General features: G+C 42.1%; 2 protein-coding genes across 2 annotated transcripts; both read left to right on the top strand.

The window, feature by feature from the left end:
• Window positions 1-7,005: 7,005 nt before the first annotated feature.
• MELLADRAFT_118406 (uncharacterized protein) lies at window positions 7,006-8,368 on the top strand (the record flags this gene model as incomplete). Its single annotated transcript, XM_007417733.1, has 5 exons — window positions 7,006-7,273; window positions 7,351-7,416; window positions 7,485-7,649; window positions 7,720-7,814; window positions 7,882-8,368. The coding sequence occupies 5 exons, from the start codon at window positions 7,181-7,183 to the stop codon at window positions 8,189-8,191; spliced, it is 729 nt and encodes a 242-aa protein (XP_007417795.1).
• A 7,638-nt stretch (window positions 8,369-16,006) lies between these two features.
• Window positions 16,007-20,295, top strand: MELLADRAFT_95015 (uncharacterized protein; the record flags this gene model as incomplete). The annotated part of the gene is made up of 9 exons (XM_007417711.1): window positions 16,007-16,496; window positions 16,570-17,573; window positions 17,625-17,708; window positions 17,769-18,148; window positions 18,289-18,564; window positions 18,716-18,765; window positions 18,834-19,265; window positions 19,325-19,797; window positions 19,879-20,295. 9 exons carry the CDS (start codon window positions 16,007-16,009, stop codon window positions 20,293-20,295), a joined length of 3,606 nt encoding a protein of 1,201 aa, XP_007417773.1.
• Between the last annotated feature and the right edge of the window lie 401 nt (window positions 20,296-20,696).

Below are 20,696 nucleotides of genomic sequence, written 5' to 3'. Positions count from 1 at the left end.
TGGATTGTTAAAAAACATTTCAATCTCAGTGCAATTCATTTGCCAAACTCATTAATCACTGTTCTATCTTATCTCAATGTACTTTGAACAAGACTTCTTCACTCCAATCTAGAAAATGGGATTTAATTTCCAGAACAAGAGTCTTCAAGCACACACACAATAAAAAAGAGTTTCTTATAACTACTGCTACTTCTATATTACCTTATCCGGTATTATACCAAAGTCACCCCAATGACCCACTTGAAAAGCTGGAATGGCATCAACAGAACCATAGATGACTCATGAATCTGATGTGTAACACAAGGGCAATCACATGTCAGTGGATTTATAGAAAAGTTTTGCTTTTCACAGCTTACAATATCCATGGATCCAGTTCTTGAATCAAGTCCCAAATTGTTTTCAAACCAAACAAATCTAAGTGATGCAATCAATTGACCAAATAACTTAAGATCAGGAATTGCCAAAAGTCTAATATCATCACATGACTTGATACTCATATGAGAAGTAAATCTTTGTTGGTGTCAATATAACCATCTAACTTGGTTTAGTAGAATCTTTGCTTTATGGATCTGATGAGCCAAATAAACCAACTGTAAACTTCTAGATATTTTTACATCCAAAACCTGGCCAGTTTAGTTGGGATCCTTTGTTGCCATTGTCAAGTTGATAGCCTATCTCAAATGTGGCCCAGTTTGAAAAAACCAGCTGGCCCAGTTAGCTCTGCAGTAAATTTGTGTATCAAGTTGACATTTGTTGACTGCTCCCAGCCAAAAAGCCAACTGAGTTAGACGGGTTTTTGAGACCGGGTCAGGTTTGAGAGAGGCTGATACACCTGATCCTAATCATCCACAACCCCACTTGAATTATCTTCCCTTGGGAATTCAAATATTATGCAAACTTGATCACTCAACCTGAATGCACATCTTTGAGTATCTCAGTCTTGCCCAATTTCACCCAATTTCTTGGTCCAACTTTGTATACAAGGTCTTTATTTAGAATGATGTCTGTCATATATTTTAGAGCTGAATACCATTCAACCAGTAGTCAAGGTTTCAATCTGTCAAACAATGCAACACCAGCTTTGGAACTTGGAGAATGCAAAAAGATAATCAGTGTTTTTTGACTCCCATTGTTGCCAGTTTTGGACACAAAGTGCATCCCACTTTGCAGACGCCAAGAGAGGAATGGTTTCAGATATTATTTCATTCAATCAATTCAAGATGAACGGTCAAGAACCAGAAGCAGACTTGACTTTTAAAGCAACAAGTTAATGTTGAAACAACCAACTTTTTGTAACTTCAGATTATTATCACTATCATTCAAATAATGTAACCATTATTACCAAGTTTTTCATATTGAGATAATCAATTGAGGATTGATATTGTTAGGGCCAACATATTCATAGAACTAATTTTCATTTTCAGTTGTGTCATGGTTCAGGAACAAGCTCATTGTTTACCCAAGTTGCATTGTGTATTGTTTAATTGATATATATAAGCCCAGTGTACGTCTCTTTCCCTATCTTTCAACAGAGAATTACAGGTTTTATCATGGAGTTCACCACTAAGTGCAACTTTATTTCCACAGGTGAACAACCCATTGAGCACAAGATAATAAAGTATTTGCATGTAATGACAAATTGCTACTGAAGGAAAGTGCATTATGAGTGCGGCACCCACTGCCCAATTGTACTAATCACTGAACCTCTGACAAGCCTGAAGAAGAAACCATGGGTGCTAGGAGGCAACTTCTAGGTACAAGAATAGGTTACGGGGCCACGTGATGTAGCCTTGATGAATTCTGAGAAAGCCATACTCGCGTCTTACCTCCTGTGCAATCTTGCAAAAACCCCTCATTACCCTTCTTAGTAATGAGCACTGTTTACCGTTACGATTATACTTATAATCAAAGTGGATGGTCTTGAACTACCTGTTCTTCCCACTTCTTACTTTTATCTCAAAGGTCTTTTCATTCTTCTCATTAAAAGTATTCTCATTTACTCAAGACCAGACCTTCTTATTAATCATCCTATCACCTTCCTGATAGTTGATTCATTTAATAAAATTTGTCCCACTGCTCCTCTCCCTTTTATGATATTTTGTAATACTTTTTTAGTCCGCCCCATAGCGGACCTTTTTATTAACCTTTGAGTCAGCTGCATGTACACCTAGATACTATCCTGTATAGTCTTCCTCTACATTGCAACTAGGGATCTACTCCCCAATTCAAGTTAAAACCTTTCGACTATGAGTTTTAGCTGGAATCACACAAGCACCATACCTATTCTTTGGTCAGGAACTGATAGGGTGTATTGGGTTAGGAGTTAGGGGTTATGTGATTGCTTAGGGCACAATAGAATTTCATTTGTACAATTTACACCATAGAGTCGTTTAGAGTGTGAAAAACAAGCACAAAAAAGCAGTGCCAAATTCCAGGTGTGCCTGGTAGCGCACCCAATACTTGAAATATGTACAGGCACACTGAAAAAAAATGCCGGTGCGGCGCCCGCCGCCCAATCGTGCTAGTTCAGACATAATTGTGAGTGCTACAAGTTATTTTTAAATATCTTGAAGTTTTATTCAAATACTAACATCTTTTCAAGAAAGGCTTGAATTTGTCTTGATAGAAACTAAAATATTGTAGCAAAGCCACCTAGGACACTTATCTAACAAGGCAATTAAAAAATTCTCCAGAGCGCCATCAGTTTGGAGACTCAGGCTGACAATATCTGAATATAAACTCAAAGATATAAGTGTATGTTTGAGTATTTGTGAGTTATTGCTGATCAATAACTGATCTCTGGTTGAGAAAAAGAAATAAAGAGCTCTTTAATCAAAACAACAGACACAAGTATTACAAAGGAAACCAAGTCACATTAATATAGGATCCTGTCAGCCTTAGTCTTCAAATGAGTGATGATTTAGAAGCTAGGGTTGAATTCTTAATGCTCACAAAAGCTCTATCCACAAAATATAGATGATGGTTCTATAAATCTAGATGTAGCTTTAGATTCTTGGTGAGCAGAGCTGTAAAGGTAAACTAGAGATTGTTAGTACTACTGTATAAGGTGCAGAATGGTTACTGCTGCCAGTTAGATGTTATGTGCACTCACAGGACAAATCTTCTGAAATTGACTACTTCAGGAAGTATCCATTATCTTGTGTCTCGTCAATCTCCTGGGAGATGACCCTACCTCTCCCAGATTAGTCACTGGGCGAGAAAGGGTCTTAATGTGGGCTAGAAGCCCTCTTGAATCTTTTGGTGATTTAAGAGGGCTAGTTTCTAAGATGACGCAGTTCTCCTTGTTAGAAGGAAGGGGTTTCCTGCCTTCTATCTAACGTAGAGGAACTGGTTTTCTTATAAAGACGAGAGCAGGGAGAGCCAGAGTCTCCCAACGGGAGATCTGTGATCTCCTGTTCTGTAGGGCGGGTGGGTTGGACAAAAAGATTGTTATTATTCAATCTTATAAGCTGGTAGTTATTTTATTCAATAACTTGGGGATCTTTCCTGAACTAAGATACAGATAACTTCAGTTGTGCTTATAGTGAATTAGTGAAGTGAAAGGTGTAAAGAGAAATAGTCGGAGCAGGGAAGGGAATATATTTCACTCAATGATGAGTTCTATATCTCATCATCTAAGAGTCTTACCGCCCTCGTAGAGTCTACCGTGATGTAACTCCTCTCTTGACATTTTTTGAAAGACCGAGGTCACTTGAAAGAGATCTGACATGTCTTCTTTGGGCGATAATCTAACAGGTCATTCTTATTACCTTCTTCTATTTATCATCCTCTGTCTTCACAGGGCACGCCTTCATGGACTTGCTCCACACATTGTGCCTTGTGTAAAGTCTTAGGTATATTTCAGGCTTGCTTCAGCAGAGGTTTGATAACACTTTTTATCAAAAAAGGAGTTGAAGAATTGAGAACGTCAGTCAATTGGAACTACCCAAATGATCTGTAACAAGACTTGTAAAGAGAAAAGAATAAGTGAATCTAGAAGTGTTGATCAAGATCAAGAAGTTGTTTGTAAGAAGTCTACAGTAAGATATTCTGAGGTTTTAAACTACTCGGGTTTTGATCAAACTAGAAGGATAAGAAGGTTTTATTTTTCCTGATAGGGAAAGTTAAATGTAAAAGATAATCCTTGTTTGTTCAACGTGAGTTGGTAGATCTTTTATATGTTCAATTTCTCTATTTAGTAACTAACGAGAAGGCGTTAATTTTAGTTGTACCCTGAACTAGCCATTGTATTGTGCCTTGTCAATATGCTTTGGTTTAGTCAGGGTTTTTTTGGGGTCTAGCTGTCCCTTGTTCTGCTCTTGGTTTCTGTCGTTATAAAGGAATGAAATATTAACATAATGATGCTAAAATGTATCATCTCGTATTTTGGATCTATTTGTAACCAGTTTGGTATCTTTTGAATGGCACTCTTGAAACTGAGTGTAGAGGTGTATTTTCTAAAAATGTATATTTTTATATATTTATACATTTTGATGTAGTTTTGGATTCTTGGCAATGTACTTGGGATTATTGCTTCGCAATAATCCTTGTAAGGTTGACAGATCAAATAGATAGATTGATGACAAAGTAAAGAGGTACTTAGCTCTCTTCCCAAAGATGGGGAAAAGAGAAGTTGGGCAAATTTGAATATGCCTACTATAAGTAGTCCGTTAGTTGAACCACATTGGGGCAATCATTTGATAATGTAAGTCTCCTTTTGCTTGATGATGATTTTCATATTTCTTTTCTACTTGGGTGCTTCTCATTTTTCTTGTATCTTAATGTATCTTCTAATTCACTTTCTCTACATTGATTGAATATTTCAAGAAGCTGTGACTCCAAGAATTGATCTAGTGTGCTGACTCCAGCCATCATAGGTAAAACGCATTTGAGGAAAATCCTCCAGAAGATGAGTCAGTAAAATTTAACCTTCAATGAATTGAGAATTGAGAGTGTTGGTCAAATAGCATGACCAAAGAATAGGGTGGTTGGATTTGCTAGTTCAAAAGCAGCCTGTAATTGCTTGGATTCAACAAGAGATAATGGAAGTTCTTGATTGACAATGAGCTGTAAGAAAAATTGTGAGTGATATGAGCTAGAGAGAGCGGAAGGGGGGAGAAGTTGGGCTTTGTATCTTCAGGAGAGATACATGAGTCTGGAAGCAATTGAGTGAAGGGGAAAGGGATATAATTCCTTTTGAGTTCTCTCGATAAGAGAGTCTCACAGTTCCAGGGCCCGACTGTGTAGCTTTGCTGACATATCTGATCACCTGATGGTGTTTGCCTCCCTGGTGATCTGTTCATTTGATCAGGTAGCACTTTCTTGGTCATGTGCAACACAGTCAGTCCAAAGCCCAAGTTCTTTACTGACCCAGTACTTCCATGGACAAGCTCAACCTCCCACATGCCTTGTACGGATACTGAACAAGAACAGAAGCTCAAGCTCAAAAGCTTTTCACTCTATCATGAAGCACAAGGGAAGTGTGTCAGAGGTGAAACAAAACTATTTAGTAAGGTTTGTGGTACTTACCTTAACAATTTTGCCTGTCTTGAGGTACTTCTTTGTATCCACTGCTCCATCTTCAATATGCAACTTTTCATCAAGGCTGTGCTTTGCAAAATTTGACTCATTGATATTGTGCTCTGAGTTGCCTCTGATTGATAATGGCTTTGGCAGTGCTTTTCAGGCTTGACTTCAAAGGTGCAAATTGTCCTCTTCTCTTCTTTGTTGGTGATTGGATTGACAACAATTTTAGTCTTGAAATATCTCCACACCCACAAGGTTTTGTGCCCAAGGTTGGAGTTGATTCAACTAGTACTCTTCAATTGGTTGGAGCTGGTTGATGTGGTAGTGACTTTCATACAAAGATTAGAGTGATCAGAATCTTCTTCAGATGAAAGTGTTCAAATTTGTGTACTTTCTTTTGAACACGAGAGGTGTGCCTCTTTGGTTTGGGAGTGTTTGTTGGAGTTGGGGCTGGTATTGGTGTGTTGCTTGTGTGTAGAGCCCATTGGAACAAGCTTGAATATCAAAATATATGCTGATTCATGCGCCAGATATGTCCATCTTATTTGAAAATTTTGAACTTCATGGTACAAATTTGAGCAGCGCACGCGCTGCAGCAATTTTTTTTGAACAGTAGGCCAGACAAGATCGGGCAGCCCAAAGCCCGCTTGGTAGTCCTCAGGGCTACCTTCAGGCCGGGTGCCGTTCTTATTTCTGGCTATATCTGCTTTCGGCTTGAAACAAATGTGCTTACTCGGCTCCCTTACCCTGGGGTTTCAGAGTGGCCCTGTATCTATGTACACACTGTATTTTCCGCGATTTCGCGGATACCGCGGTAGGCTCCACTGCTCTCGTGATATGTGGTGATAAAGAAAAAGGTTAACGAGGATCTTCCAAGATTCACTACCTGCGACAGCGAGGCTCGTTTCGAGTTGGGAGATATGAATGACTCAATCAGCGAGGTTAGAGTTTACTGAGCGCTGGATAAGAGAAAGCACCTCAAATTGCAGTCGCAATTGGAACTTCATCCCGAATCTCTGCTGGCTTCAGCTACGATGATCGGTCAAGGTTGCGGAGTGAAGAAAGGATTGACATTAGTCGTTAGATTCAATGCACGCCTGGTTAGCATTTATCTATCATGGGTGGTTTGCTCCTCAAAGCGGTCAACCTTGGAATCGGTCAACTTCATTGGTGGTGCAACTGCTATAAATTTGAAGTTGATCTAGATACAGTAGATGAAACATCCATCAAAAGATAGAATTCAACTGTATTAGGTAAGTAGAAACTACGCGTAGATTCAAATTCGTTTGACTGAATTTCCCAATTTGTTCGATCAGTTCCATCATCAGTTTACAATCTGACATTTGACATCTGAGGGAATTGCGCATTGAAAGAATTGTATTTAAACCTATTTAAACCCCTTTCTTCGCTGACTTGCTTTCTCTCCTTCCGCTCCAATCAACAGCTTGACCTCTTTTAAATCCCCACCCTCGTCATCATCGTGATTCGTCATCTCTTAATACAATACCCATCTCTACACATATATTCTGCTCTGAACTTCATCCCCTTTAATCGCTATCTTAGCTCGATTTCTTGCGCGGTCATAAATTCACCTTCAACCACATTCACCCCTCGTCGTTTTCATCAACACTATCAGCCATCATACTAGATCTCAATGGCTCGCCTTATGATCCATTCCATCTTAGGGGCTCTCTTCATCGTCTTCGGCTCTGTTGCTGCTGACCCGCCTGTTATTAACACCCCACTAGTAAGTTTGATCACGAAGTTATCTCCACTCTCAGTTTAGTTGTCATTTTGAATTCTGACCTAATCGCTTTTACACAGGGTGTTGCTCAATGTCTCCCTTCGTCCATCAGTTTTGGCCAAGGCCTTCCGCCGTACTACATCTCGGTGGGTTTGCTTCGATTCAATGATGAAGCATCGCTCTGCGTGAGACTAAGGCAGCTCCTCTTTCTTAGGTGATTCCCGGTGGCCAACCCTCAGCTGCTTCACTTATGGATTTCCCTGTGTTGTCCGAATCTCCATACCGTTGGGTTGTTAATCAGCCTGTTGGGACGTCGATAACACTTCGGATCAGGGATTCCAATGGACAATTGAACTATTCTCAGCAAGTCACAGTGCAGGTAAATCTAACTTTGCTCGTTTTGACTCAACGTCTGTGCTGATTAAAAACTTGCTGCTTTCCTCTTTAAGCCCGGCAACACCGACTGTTTATCGGGTGGCGGCTCCACTCCTGCTCCTGCTCCTGCTCCCACCACTCCGCAGCCTCCAGCTACCCCAAACACCACGTATGTGCTCATTGCCTGTAGTTTCTGCAAGCTGACTACTAATAGAGATATCTTTTGCATCGTTAAGTTCTGCCAATCCGCCAACTACCACTGGTGTTTCCACTCCACCTACCAGCAATACATCTGCATCAATGAATACGACACCTACAAAGAACACCACTACAGCCACCAATTCTACCAGTTCCACCAATTCCACCAAAGGTTCATCTCCCTTCATCGCACCCGCGAATACTACCTCGACCACTCCTAATACAACCACCTCATCTGACAACCCTGCCGCAGCAGGTGCAAACTCGGCTGCAGCCACTTTAGGATTCAGCTTGTCGGCCTTGAGTACCCCTTTTGTAGTTGGGATGATCATAAGTCTGTTTGCTTGATCACCATCACACACAACATAGTAAACAAATCTTATTGAATTTCTTTATCTGTTTTATCTGTTTTATCTGCTTTTCTTCATAAAATTGTTTTCTATTGCATCTTGACTTATTCTTGTGCTTCGCACCGCTGATTAAATATTATGACCATGTGTTTTAAAGTTAACCCTTTCATTGAGTACATCACTGAGAAGACATCCCCATGACCATATGGCTTTTAGCAACAGTGGTAGGCTCCATGATACAAGCGTTGAGGAAAAGATTGCCACTTTCGATGTTTGAGCCCAATCGTGCTTGAGTGTAACGTCAGTTACTCTGGTAATAGGTGCGAAAAAGCTCATTATTAGATATTGAGTTCAAGTTGTTGAAGGGATTTGATACATTCCTGCCTCAGACGGCATTTGCCTAGATAGTCCTACATATGGAAATCGGAGTAGATGGTGGAATGAAGTACTGCTCCCTTAGAGCATCAGCACCGGCAACACCCAGCCTCAGCGCAGTTCAGCGCAGAATGCGCTAAACTGCGCTGCGCCCAAAAATTCGAAAATCAACAAACCCACTGTGCAGCGCTGGGGCGCAGTTATCCACAATCTGATATGCCCCTGCGCTGTCCTATATCGCAGTGCAGTGCAGCGCCGTGGGCAAAAAAACTGCGTTTCGAGGAGGCACGACACAATTTTTTTCTTTGTAAAGGATAGCATAAAAAGTGAAAGGTACTCGCTTATGTATAAGGAAAGAAAACGGTGTGTAAATCAAGAACAACAGTGGCATACAAAGAAAACAGACAAAGAGAACAAAACAATTGAATTTTATAAAAGAAAGAGAGGAGCAGGATCGATAGAAGGAAACTTGGTAGAAAGCAAACAAGGTTGAGTTCTGGAATAATTTAGTCTGAAGAAGACCGAGGCAAAGAGTCACTTGCTCAAATGCTCGGCTTTCTTTTTCTGAGTCAAATTCTTTGCAAGCTTTTCAACGGACACAACAGCCTTTCCAATTTCGCCACCGGGAAAGAAGCCCTGTTTGAGCCACTGACACACACCTACACCACGGGGCGACTTTGAACTGGGACCACGTGAAACGTAAGTTGGGTATGACCACGCCGAGTGGTTGTGTAGAACAGGTGGCAGCAGTGTGACCGCGGCTACGAGGCCCTCACCCCAGCTTGCCACCCGTTCTACATATGAGCTCGCCGTGAGCAGCGGGTGAGCTGATGCATGTGAGCGTGGCCTGAAAGCCAGGTGCTCAGCACACGAATGAACTTGGATGCCAGTCATGCAAGCTGATTTGGGTCCTAAGCACCTGGGCGGCACGTGAGCCGGCATGTGTCAGTACAACCTCCCATCCACACACTCAGCTTGGACAACTAGCATCCAAATGTGCGTCGGGTGCTGAGCAGATGGGTATTTTTTTAATGTGTGTAAAACACAAAGTGAATCGAGACAAGTACACAAAACAAGAAAAAGCCCATTGATCAATTCTGGGATCCTTTTCTTTTCTTTTTTCTGATGCATCTCCACAATTGGTTATTTTGTGTTCATACTGTAACTGATTATGAACATTTTAGATTCCTATTGAAAACAGAATCCGTAAATGCTAATTACATCAATATTGTACAAAAGTATCCTAATTACGCTATACAGTGAGAACATTTTTGTTATCAAAAGATATGTCAGCCTTATTGACACTATCAAAAAAGAACAAAACACAAAAAACACGGGTTGCTTGCATCACACACAGACATAAGAGGTATGTATAAGATAAAAGTCAACAAAAAACTTACAACCTGGAACATCAACATGTATACCCAATAGATGAATGGAAGTGAAAGCTGAGAGCAACTACTTTGATACAAACTGGCGATGATAGCTTTGAAACCCTAGAAGACAATCAAAAGACAATTGAGATACAAGGCTATTAGTATCAAGTTGAGAGTGTTGGATGACAAAGAAGAAGAAAAGACTTACCCAATGGGGCTAGCTTAATGGTTAAGAACAATCAAGAAGAGCTGTTGGCCAAAGTGATCCTGAAATTCGAAGGCCGCTTTTCCAAAAGCAGGCTGTGTAAATGTCACAGCCCGGTGTCATTTTCAGAACCGGGTACACATGCTGTCAAGTATGACGTCACAGACACATGTCACAGACTCCACAGTTACACCTTGTCCACTGCCCCAGTCTACGCTCGAGTCCTTCGTCACTCATGGGTCATCACATCACATCGATCACCTTTGTCTTGGAGGCGCTCATTCATTCGACTTCTTTGCATAAATCATCATTCTGATAGGTACCAGTTGGCTGGATTCAAGTCTTTCTTTTCTATCTAAACACTCTTTTAAATTTCATTTTTTCAGATTCATATTTGCTGACTCTAGTTCTGTTCCATTCATATTGGAGTCCTTTGATCGATTATTTCATTTGTCAGTCTTTCATTCTTTCATATTTATCTCATTCAATTTACTGTGAAGCTTGATGTCATGGTTTGCTCCTGTTTGAAGTGTTAACATCAAACCCTTTGACTGTTTGTTTCATTTGTAAGTCCTCTTCTCCCCCTGCTTGAACAATCTTCTGATATCTCAATGAAGTTGAAGACTAACCTTTTGGTACTTTTCTGTTAATTTGTTCATATATTTATCATGACTCCTCTCGACCAGATATCAATGTTGCCCTTCCTTTTTGTTCTCATGGTTCTTATCGCCCCGTACACCCGGATCGATCTCGTAGATTGTAGGTCTTTCTTTGTGTCATTTTTTTATCTCTCACTGATCAACTCATTGGCTGATTGCTCAATGATCCTCTTCAATAGAAACAGTTCATCAAATCATATTATCAAGCACTACAATCAATCATCAAATTTCACTCACAGACTATTTTTAGTTTTAGTTCTAGTCTTAGTTTTGTTGTTTTCTAACTGTTCTCCATGTTATTTGTGTTTCTATAATTACCACATGTAGTCCTTGTCAATGCAAAGATCAGATCATTGTTATAGTGTGCACTCAGCAAGCAAAGGTTGGAAACATCCCCGCCTGATTCAACTGGTGTGTTTATTCAGCCATCACGAGGCTGGGAAAGCACTGGGATGAGCCAATGCTCACAAGCTCAATACAACTTCCGTACAGTACAGGTGTGCAATCTTCCCCCCTGGTTGTCACGCAGCCTGCCTCACACCCTTAACAAGGTGAGATGACTCACCTGCTTGTCGGGTGAGTCATCACATTGTAGCAACGTGACCAGACTGGGTGTAGCCCATGCTGGCTGGCAGGTGTAACTCACATCGGGTATGACGATGTAGACAGCATGTGTTTGAATGTCTCACGTGAGCGTCACGTGCCATCAGCCCCGTGGTGTACCGCTCGTTCTATTGTTCTTGAAACGAGGCCGCCCCTGCTGTTTGTACATATGTGAGCAGCTGTGGAAAAAGTCCTCTCTACAGTACACGAGGTTCCCATACAGCATAGATAGTCTCGTGCTAGCTGAGCAAGTTTTGGGAAAGACTTTTGATTGAACTGAAAGAATCGATGAGTAAGCATATTGCATTCTTTGAGTAATCATGAGTAAAGCAAAGACTTACTCGCCACCATTCCAAGATATCACCGTTACACGGAAATTTTCCCGAAAGATACTGGTCGATCTCGTCATCGCCGCTGAGTTGTAAAGTTGAACTGGCCTCAAAGGCCCCATTTTCTTCAAATGGATCACATGATTTGGGTGAAGCAGCATTACCATCCTGAGTACCCTCATCTTTCTCATCGCGATCGACTCCTTCAAGGGAAGAAAGAGCCTGGCAAAACAGATGTTCAGCATTGGTGGCGTAGGTTGGATACTTCTGAGTGAAGAAGCTGAGACGAAAACGTGGGTTTAGAATGGTGGCTAAGATGACAGGGTCGCAGTGTAACGACTCGGTTTGGTACAGTCGAAGCTGGCCAATCATTGTGGTAATCATTGTTGAGATTGCTGAGTGAGGTGTCTTGTTTTTCATGGTTGTTAAGAGACCAATCAACGTTGAGTATTGAAATAAAACCGAACCTGCCGTTGGTCCGTCACCTTCCATCTTCTTGGTGGAGAGTAGAAAAACCTATATTGAATTCGAACAAATGACAAAGGTTGGTATGTATGCAAATTGAAACCAAAAGAACAAATTCATAGTGTACCTCAAGGACCTTATTCAGCGCCTCCACGCCTTTCCATTTGTCAGGAGTGATGGTTATACCTTCATAATAGCCTTCTTGATCAGAATTGATCATAAAATTGATTACCTGGATAAAAAATACATAATGTACGTCATTTATTACGCTGATGGTTCGTGACTGTGTTACAATTAAGTCGTTGCTTACCTGTTTTGCTTGGCAGCAGCGGTTTTGAGCATCATACCAGATGTTCCATCTTTGACCGTGAGCTCCAATCAATCCGGGGCCTTTATAAGATAGCTGTTGAGCTGTTGCCTGGAAGTGGCTTATTCGAGGAGCACTTGAGGCGATCAACTTATTGATCCTTCGAACCTGTCATAGGAAGTTCAAGTGGTTTTGTTTCAAATCGATACCAATAAGCTTATCTGATGTTGTCGTGGATTATGAAGAGGACTACAAAACGGTCTGACCTTTTTCAGAGCTCGGGGTACTAGGTCGGCATCTGGAGTTTGGTCTTTGTAGTCTGGACTGTTGTCATTGTCTTCGCCTTGGGAGTCATAATCAATGTGATCAGTAGGAGTCGGACCTTCACTGAGATCACTGAGATCTGCTGGTTCTTTGTCTTCATTCAGATCTTCATCATCTTCAACAACCGTGCCATCTTGGAGAACAATTTTGGGTGGTGGCAAGGAGCTGTCCGGTAAGAGAAGTCGGAGTCTTTTGCCAGTGGGTGCCAAGGGTTTTGTTTGACCAACTCCAAAGCCAATAGTGTCCAGGCCAGCTTTGACTGTTAGAGCCAGTTTATGACAGTAACATCTAATCTGATTGCGACTCGAGTTCCAATAATGTGGATCTTCAGCATTCATGAACATCTTTTCGAGTTCTTGGGCCAAGACTGGATTGCTTGATCCTGAATCAGTTGTTTGTGCAACCATGTGCTAGATTGAGTAATTGATAAGCTTAAGAGTTGATACAGACAATGTGAAGATCAGATATAATGTAATTAGAAGACTTATTTTTTTATGCAGCCCATGTCGTATCAGGAATTGTCCAACTGGTTGAGCCAGTAGGACACCGTAGTGATTCCATGCAATGAGCTTCAGTGTCAAATGGAGCACATGAAATTTGAAGTCTTTGTCGATATATGACACAGAAACCCCAATGAACGCTCGCTTACCCCCCTTCGTTGTCCACACATCATGGATGACACAGATTTTTGAAGATAGATCCTATCCCAAACGTGTATATCATTTTCAATTTGAGAGAAACTTATAGAAATGCAAAGAAACTCACTTGAAGAGTGGTGATTAACTTATTGTGAAATTGCTCGAAGTAGGCCATTGCCTGCTTTGCTGCCCATGTAGGTGACCATAGCTTTGCTGCTGGATTGCAAAGCACAAACGCAGCCTGAAGGTAAGTGTCCTCCATGCGTAGCCATGGAATACAGTTACGTAAGAGCCATAGAACCAAGATTGTGTTGAGTAACTGGACCAAAAACTTAGGCAACTCGAGAAAGGCATCCAGAGTGTGGTTCTTTCCTACTTCTTTCTGCGCTTCTGCTCGTGCTAACTCTGCTTTCTTCTCCTGCCAGGTAAGAGGGAGCTTTTCACCTGCTTCGATGGCCCGCTGTCTTTTTTTACAGGGCTGGCGGCTACTTCCACCATCTCAATGCTCAGTAAGGTTCCAACGACTCCTGTCGCCATCGGTGAATATGTCACCACACCACAAACATTCACGGCACCTGGGTTCTTCACCTTCTTTCTGAAGAAACCAATGATTAAGTCAGAAAACAAAGTAAACAAGCAATATTTTTGATGATAACGAAAAACTTGGCTTACCTGCCTCGGTCCAAGCACAAGTTCCTTGCCATAATAATTTTTGATCGGATCAAACTTACAGTTTTCATCAGACTTTGAAGTTTGAATATCAATATCAGAGTCTTGATTGGCATCTACGTTGTCAGGCATCTTGTAATTCTGATTGGTTGGTTGTTGGTCAGCGGCCTCTACATAAGGACGGAGTACTAATAGAAAAGTTACATACTTGTTTCTTTCGGACTTTCTTAGACTTGTGTTTTTGAATGGCTGTAGACTTCGAGGCTGTTGGTGATTGACGAGTTCTTTTGCCATCTGTTTTTGACGGAGTGCTTCGAAAAGAATTCCCGGCTTCTTCTTCATCTTCAATTTCCCGTTCTGTTACATAATTACCGTCATCAGAGTCTACATCTAGAACAATTGTTGTAGTCACTCCATCGGGATTTTGAGAAGCAGTAGTAGCTCTATGATTTGAACTTGAAGGCTTTGAAACCGTAGAATTTGAAGAGGCTTTTTGCTTAGAAGGTACAACAGCTTTTGGGTTCTTGGATTTAGAGGGCATTTTGGAAAGAGATGATGGCACCTTGCTATGATGGTTAGAACAGTATATAAAAAGGGGTAATCAAGGAAGCAAATGTGTTTGTAAAAACACGCCGGGTGTTGGTGGTGATCAAGTTGAGCAGCAAGGTGTTTATCAGTCATAGCTTGGAATTATGACGTAAAACTGATATCACAGCCAAGAGTCCATTGAAATCACAAATCTGCTAATTGATTTTTACTCAACTGACTTACTTTCTCGATCAAGATGCCCGTAAGAATGGAAGGATGACCAAATGTCACTTTTATTTTCCATGAATCAATTACAATATCAGCAAAGGACCAATTGCAAAAAATCCTCACCCTTTCTCAACTATCTCGCTGATACATATGTAATATGTAAGAACAAGCGCAGTGGGCACAGTTTTATCATCTGCAAGAGGCCACTGTGCTGCAAAAACGCGCAGTGGCCAAAAATCGAACAGACCCTGCGCTGCAAAATCGCACAGTGACCAAATTTGCAAAAACTCCTGTGCTGAGCCACAGCGCAGGCGCAGACTGCGCCTCGCAGTCTGCGCTGCGAGCCGGGTGTTGGCACCGGGCCTTGTAAAAAAATAAATACAGGCCTTTTTACAATCCCGTGAGAATAAAACCGAGGCACCGGGCCTTGCAAACGGCCTGTATGGTTTACATGACGTGTAAAATCAGACCTTGAGCTTGTAATAATGGACTGCCGCGTAAACGACCCAAACGGCGAAACGTCTGACCTTAACCCTCCAATATCTGACGTACGGTGTCCTGATTCAACTCAAAGTTGAATCAAAGTCGATCGATTGTGATCACAACAGCGAGGAATAGGAGGACCCTGGAATGCTCCTACCGAGGGGCCTGTCGAAAAACGTAGCAATTTTGGCTAAGATTTTGGCGATGTATCTGTCAAAAACGTAGAAATTTGGAAAAATTAGTGGCAAGCTATCTGACCAAAAACGTAGCAATCATGGGTCATGAGTTTTAGGTATCTCACCTAAAACGTAGCAATTGATTGCTGATTGCCATTTTTAGGTAACCCCCTTGAAAGCCTTGAGTGCGCCTATTCTAGCCTGTTCTCCTCTGTTTCATAAGTCTAGTCCCGGCTAGTCCCAGCCTCTCTTGGCCTGGTCTTGACAGATCTAGACAGATATTGATTCTGCGCTGTCAAGCTTTCTATAGCTTGACAGCGCCACAGGAGATGGGACTTCTGCCCTGAATATTGCCTGGGTCCACTCGTCCCATTCACCCTCCTTCATTTCATAGCTTATTATCTTTCCCTAAATCACCACTAATCAACTTTCCTGATCATAATCGCAAATGAGTCCTACCTGTTACACAGCACCTTCCAAAGACTGCATTGTCATTGATAGCAGTTCCGATAATGAAGACTCTCACCAAAAAAAAAAACCTTCCAATTCTGATGTAGACAGTGACATCAGCTTGGAATACCTACCAATCAGCAATGATGAGTCCTCCAGTGAGGAGGAAAAGGATGATATCGAGATCATTAAGAGCTGTCCACAATCCACGTCCTCGCAGGCTATAGCCACACCAAACACAAATTTCGAGAACAAAACAACCTCTCAACCCGATTCTGATCCACCAACACCGAAGAAGAAACCAGCCCAAAAGAAGCAACAAAAGGATGTAGTAGCTGCTTGCCCACTTTCAACCGCTGAAGCTTTGTGTAGTCAATGTGTAGTCACACAAAAGGATTCAGACAAGGTGTACCAGTGTCACTGCAAGGCCAAGCCGATCACTTTGAAATTGGGACGAATTCAGGCTGCTGAAAGACACTGGGCGTCAGGTATGTAGTTTATTTTCCTTCAGCACAAATCAATAGCTACACAGTATCTAACTACTTGCGCTTGGTTCTGTAGTCAATTGTGCAAAAGTCACAAACACTCTTAAGAACAAAAAAGGCCTCTTGAGTAATTACTTTGAGTCAAAAAAGCGACCAATATCCAAGGATACTGATGGAGGTCGGAACAAAAGCACCAAGAACTTAGTCCCATGTGCAGGATTAACGGACGAGACGTGGAAGCGTGAAGGCGCCCGGCACAAGATCATCGAATGCATCCGCGGCTCACCTACTCCTTATCATGGTTCTCGACATCGGTCAATTGTTTGCAAAGAGTTGTTCAACACCTCCAAGGAAAAGGGACTCAGCAATGCTCAACGCAAAACTCTTCACCGAGCTCTTGAAGCTGAGTCAAAATGGGTGATAAAACAACACGGATTCCTTGGCTCCATTCATTCGCCAAAATGTGAAAGGCAGGTCGATTCTCCTAGCGCCACTGGATCGTCACATGTGGTCTGCAAATCATGCCTTGGATTGAAGCACGAGCGATCATTACTCTCCGCAATCAGTCGACCCTATGCGAAGAAAGATGATGTCAAATTCATCCCCGATGTATACATGGTTGCCGACCAGTTTCATTCCATCATGCTTCAACATGAAGAAGTACGAAGATTGTCAAAGTCAATTAATCAGTGCTCAAAGGAGGGTGATTCAGAACTCTGGAGTCTTATTGGTACATATGGAAAGGCCGGTCTCTTCAAAAACCGAGACGTTCTTCGAGGTCTTATGATGGCTGTTGCTGATCGAGCTAAAAGAGAAGCTGATGGGAAAAGCCTTTGTGGAAAGCGAATTGACGTATATCTGGACAATTTCCTGACGACAATTGGTGCTATGAGTCCAAGTGCACTCAATCTTTTCAACAAGCATCTCGCAGGCAAGACGTCTCGAGCTATGCGCTACGATCGCGCCAAAAGTGGAGCACAGCTTGCAGACGGTCTTAAACAATCCAATTTCGAAATGATTGCCAAGTACCTTAAAGACCTTGGATATAACGGACCTCTTGCTGCTGCGACCAACCAGACAGTATGTGTTCAATCCCTCCGTCACCATCATGGATTCTTGGTTGGGGCAGAGGGTGGAGATCGAGAGTTTAAGGACAAAGAAGAACTTGAAAAACTTGTCAACGATATTGTCTCAAAGAAACAGTTGTGTTCAAAGGTATGTTTTCAATCCACTTGCTTCATTTACCACCTTGTTGATCTCTCGGTTCAACTGTAGGTGCGAGCATATACAATACAAGTGCCACTACCAAACATTCCAACCTTTGTGGTAGCATTAATCGCAAGCTACAAAAACGAGACAGCCGAAGAACTCATCACACAACATGATACCTTCATTTCGATGTCTCAAACGGCTGGGTTGCAAGTACTATCTCTTGGATCGGATGGAGCTGCAGAAGAGCTCAAAGCTCAACACGGTTTTTCAAATCTTGCAAAGAACTTCATTGAATACACGAACGAAAAACTCAAAGTACACGTCAAGGTCCCCAGACTAGGACCTCAGGGTTTACCAGTCATATGTGTGCAAGATCCCAAGCATGGTCGGAAAACCGCGGCCAATCAATTACTGTCTGGAGCTCGACTTCTATGCTTTGGGAAGTACTATGTAAACATTCAACACCTTGTTACTTTGCTCGAATCAGAAAACTCGCCCTTATTCACAAAAGACGTTCTCAACAGTGATCGACAGGATGATGGCCGCGCATATCGAACTACAAATCATCATACTTTAAAGGCAGCTCTAGCTCGACCCAAATGCACCGGCTTGTCTATCTACCTCTTCATCCTTGGAGAGCTTTGCGATGCCTGGCTAAACAAGACAATTGGTCATGGAGAACGAATTCGTTCCGCGTGGACAGCTATCTTCTTCTTGAGAAGATGGCAATCATACTTGTCCGATCGTCAAGAAGAACCAGATTCCTTGATGAGTTTATCAAAGAACTTCATATCACATCAGAGTATGAAGATCTTTTGTGCGATGGCAGAGAGTCTAATAGCACTCATTATAACTCATCGTGAGTGTTATCCGAATTCACCTCTCATGCCTTGGAAGCATGGAACAGAGGCTTGTGAGCATATCTTCGGATGGATGAGGGTAATATGCCCCAACTTTACAGTCCTTGATGCTTGATTAATGATGCCGAAGATCTTTGCTGTCATACGAAGTATCATGTCCGGGAATATGGAAATGCCCCAGTCAGAACATATACACTCTGGTAAGTGCTCTATTAGCTTGAATCTTTCTGTATCAATATCTTATCTAACACTCCAATCCGTCGATCAGGCTATCAACATGCCTTCTCAGACGAGCCTGATGTCACAGAAACCCCCGATCTCTCTTACTTTCCATCAAATGAAGAGATTTCACGTGAACTTACTATTGCTCATAAACGAGCTATGAGTCTAGCCGAATTCGCTGGTATGGCACCCCCGACTGAAACTGTACAGTCTGATCTTCCGGACTCCAGCCATCTCAATTCAGCTGACGAGGATGATTTGGAAGACACTGGCGTCTCTCAAGCTCCAACAAAGACATACGACGTCCAATATGGCTTTGTTCCAGGTGAGAACGATGCTGCGGTGGTTGAAGCAGTAGCCCAGTTGACTCGTGAGCATCAAGAAGCCGATACAATATTGGACTCAGTCCCCGATACTCATCAAACGGATGAGTATTGGAATGCTGCAATGAGAATATCATCGTTGCTGAACCCACAATGTGAGTCGGGCCATCTCTTTCACATCTCATTCTCTCTACTGATCTGGTTGAACTCTCAGCTGCTGCAAACATGTTATCGGCTACCACGACTGTTGCACGAAAAGCATCAGAGTCTGCTACACAGGAAGCGCTTGTTGATTTGATCGAAAGTGGATGCAAACTCAATGCCACAGCTATGCTTCGCATCCGAGAATCCCATGATAGTCAGGTCTCCAAAGGCCATGGAAATGAGCGAGCTAAACGAACGGTTTCGGACATCGCTATCAATCTCACGGCCTCTGAAGCAGAACAATTGAAGCCAAGCATGTGTAGTAAATTGGTGGCAGTTATGATGAAGAACCACGAAGCTGTTTCTTCAGCAACCACTCGATTGCATCGCTGGAATATCACCTCAAAGCTTCGACTAGCTGATGTCATCCGTAACACCTCAACTGTTGACGACTTTCCAACAGATATCGATCTTGGTGGCGGTCAAGTTAGCACAGACAATCCTTTGGAACATGGGAAGTTTGTCCTTCTGATCAATAACGCAGTGAGTTGTTTAGAAATGCACATATGTATATTCTTGTTTCAAGACTTCTGATCATCTGGATGATTTGGATATACACAGAAGCTGTACCTCGCCAAGATTCTGACCGTATATCAGCACATGTCCGGCTCTGGCAATCATGCATGGGTCAAATCAGCCACAACTCTCAGCGGACTTTCATACATATCCACTCAGATATTGTATTTCAACCCCGATTATCCAATTGCAAGCACTGCCCCACCAAAATCACCAAAAAGTCAATGGACTTTTGGTCACCTTGAGGCTACAAGTGTAGTCTACGTTTTCAAGCCTTCAAGCGGGTCCAACATAGTGGAATTTGCAGACGGATGCTTTTCACTACCTAAAGTGATTTGTCAAATGCTTACTAATCTAAACATACCTGCATATTTGAATGCATTTGAAAAAGAACGCATTCGCCTTCTTACATCCAATAAAAAATCTCGTGGGCAGCCAAAGGGGAAAGGAAAAAATAACCCGTGATTGTTTTCTTCAATTTTGTCTCTTCGTTCCTGTTGTAATAGCTTCAATTGTTTTGTTGGCTCTGTGCAAAGGATCAAATGGCGCTTTTTGTTGATTGTTTATAAGAAACCCGTTGTATGAAGGTATCTGACCAGAAACGTAGCAATCTGGCCTCCAAAAATGGAAAACCGGTGTAGGCATCTGACCAAAAACGTAGCAATCCGGCCCGAAAAGAATGAAGACCGGAGATTTTCTGCTACGTTTTCGACAGATACCTCGGTAGGGGCATTCCAGGGTCCTGGAATAGGTTATCGAATGATATTGAGATGGCATCTGAAAAGGACGGAGCTTATACAGCTGTTTGATGTACGCGGAGCGCGACCGCGAAGCGGTAGCGCGAACGAAAATGTATTACGTCCGTG

Source organism: Melampsora larici-populina (genome assembly GCF_000204055.1).
Source record: "Melampsora larici-populina 98AG31 unplaced genomic scaffold MELLAscaffold_77, whole genome shotgun sequence".
Lineage (NCBI taxonomy): Eukaryota > Fungi > Basidiomycota > Pucciniomycetes > Pucciniales > Melampsoraceae > Melampsora > Melampsora laricis-populina.
The sequence above is the reverse complement of the archived record's forward strand: the minus strand, read 5'-3'. Positions and strand labels throughout refer to the sequence as shown.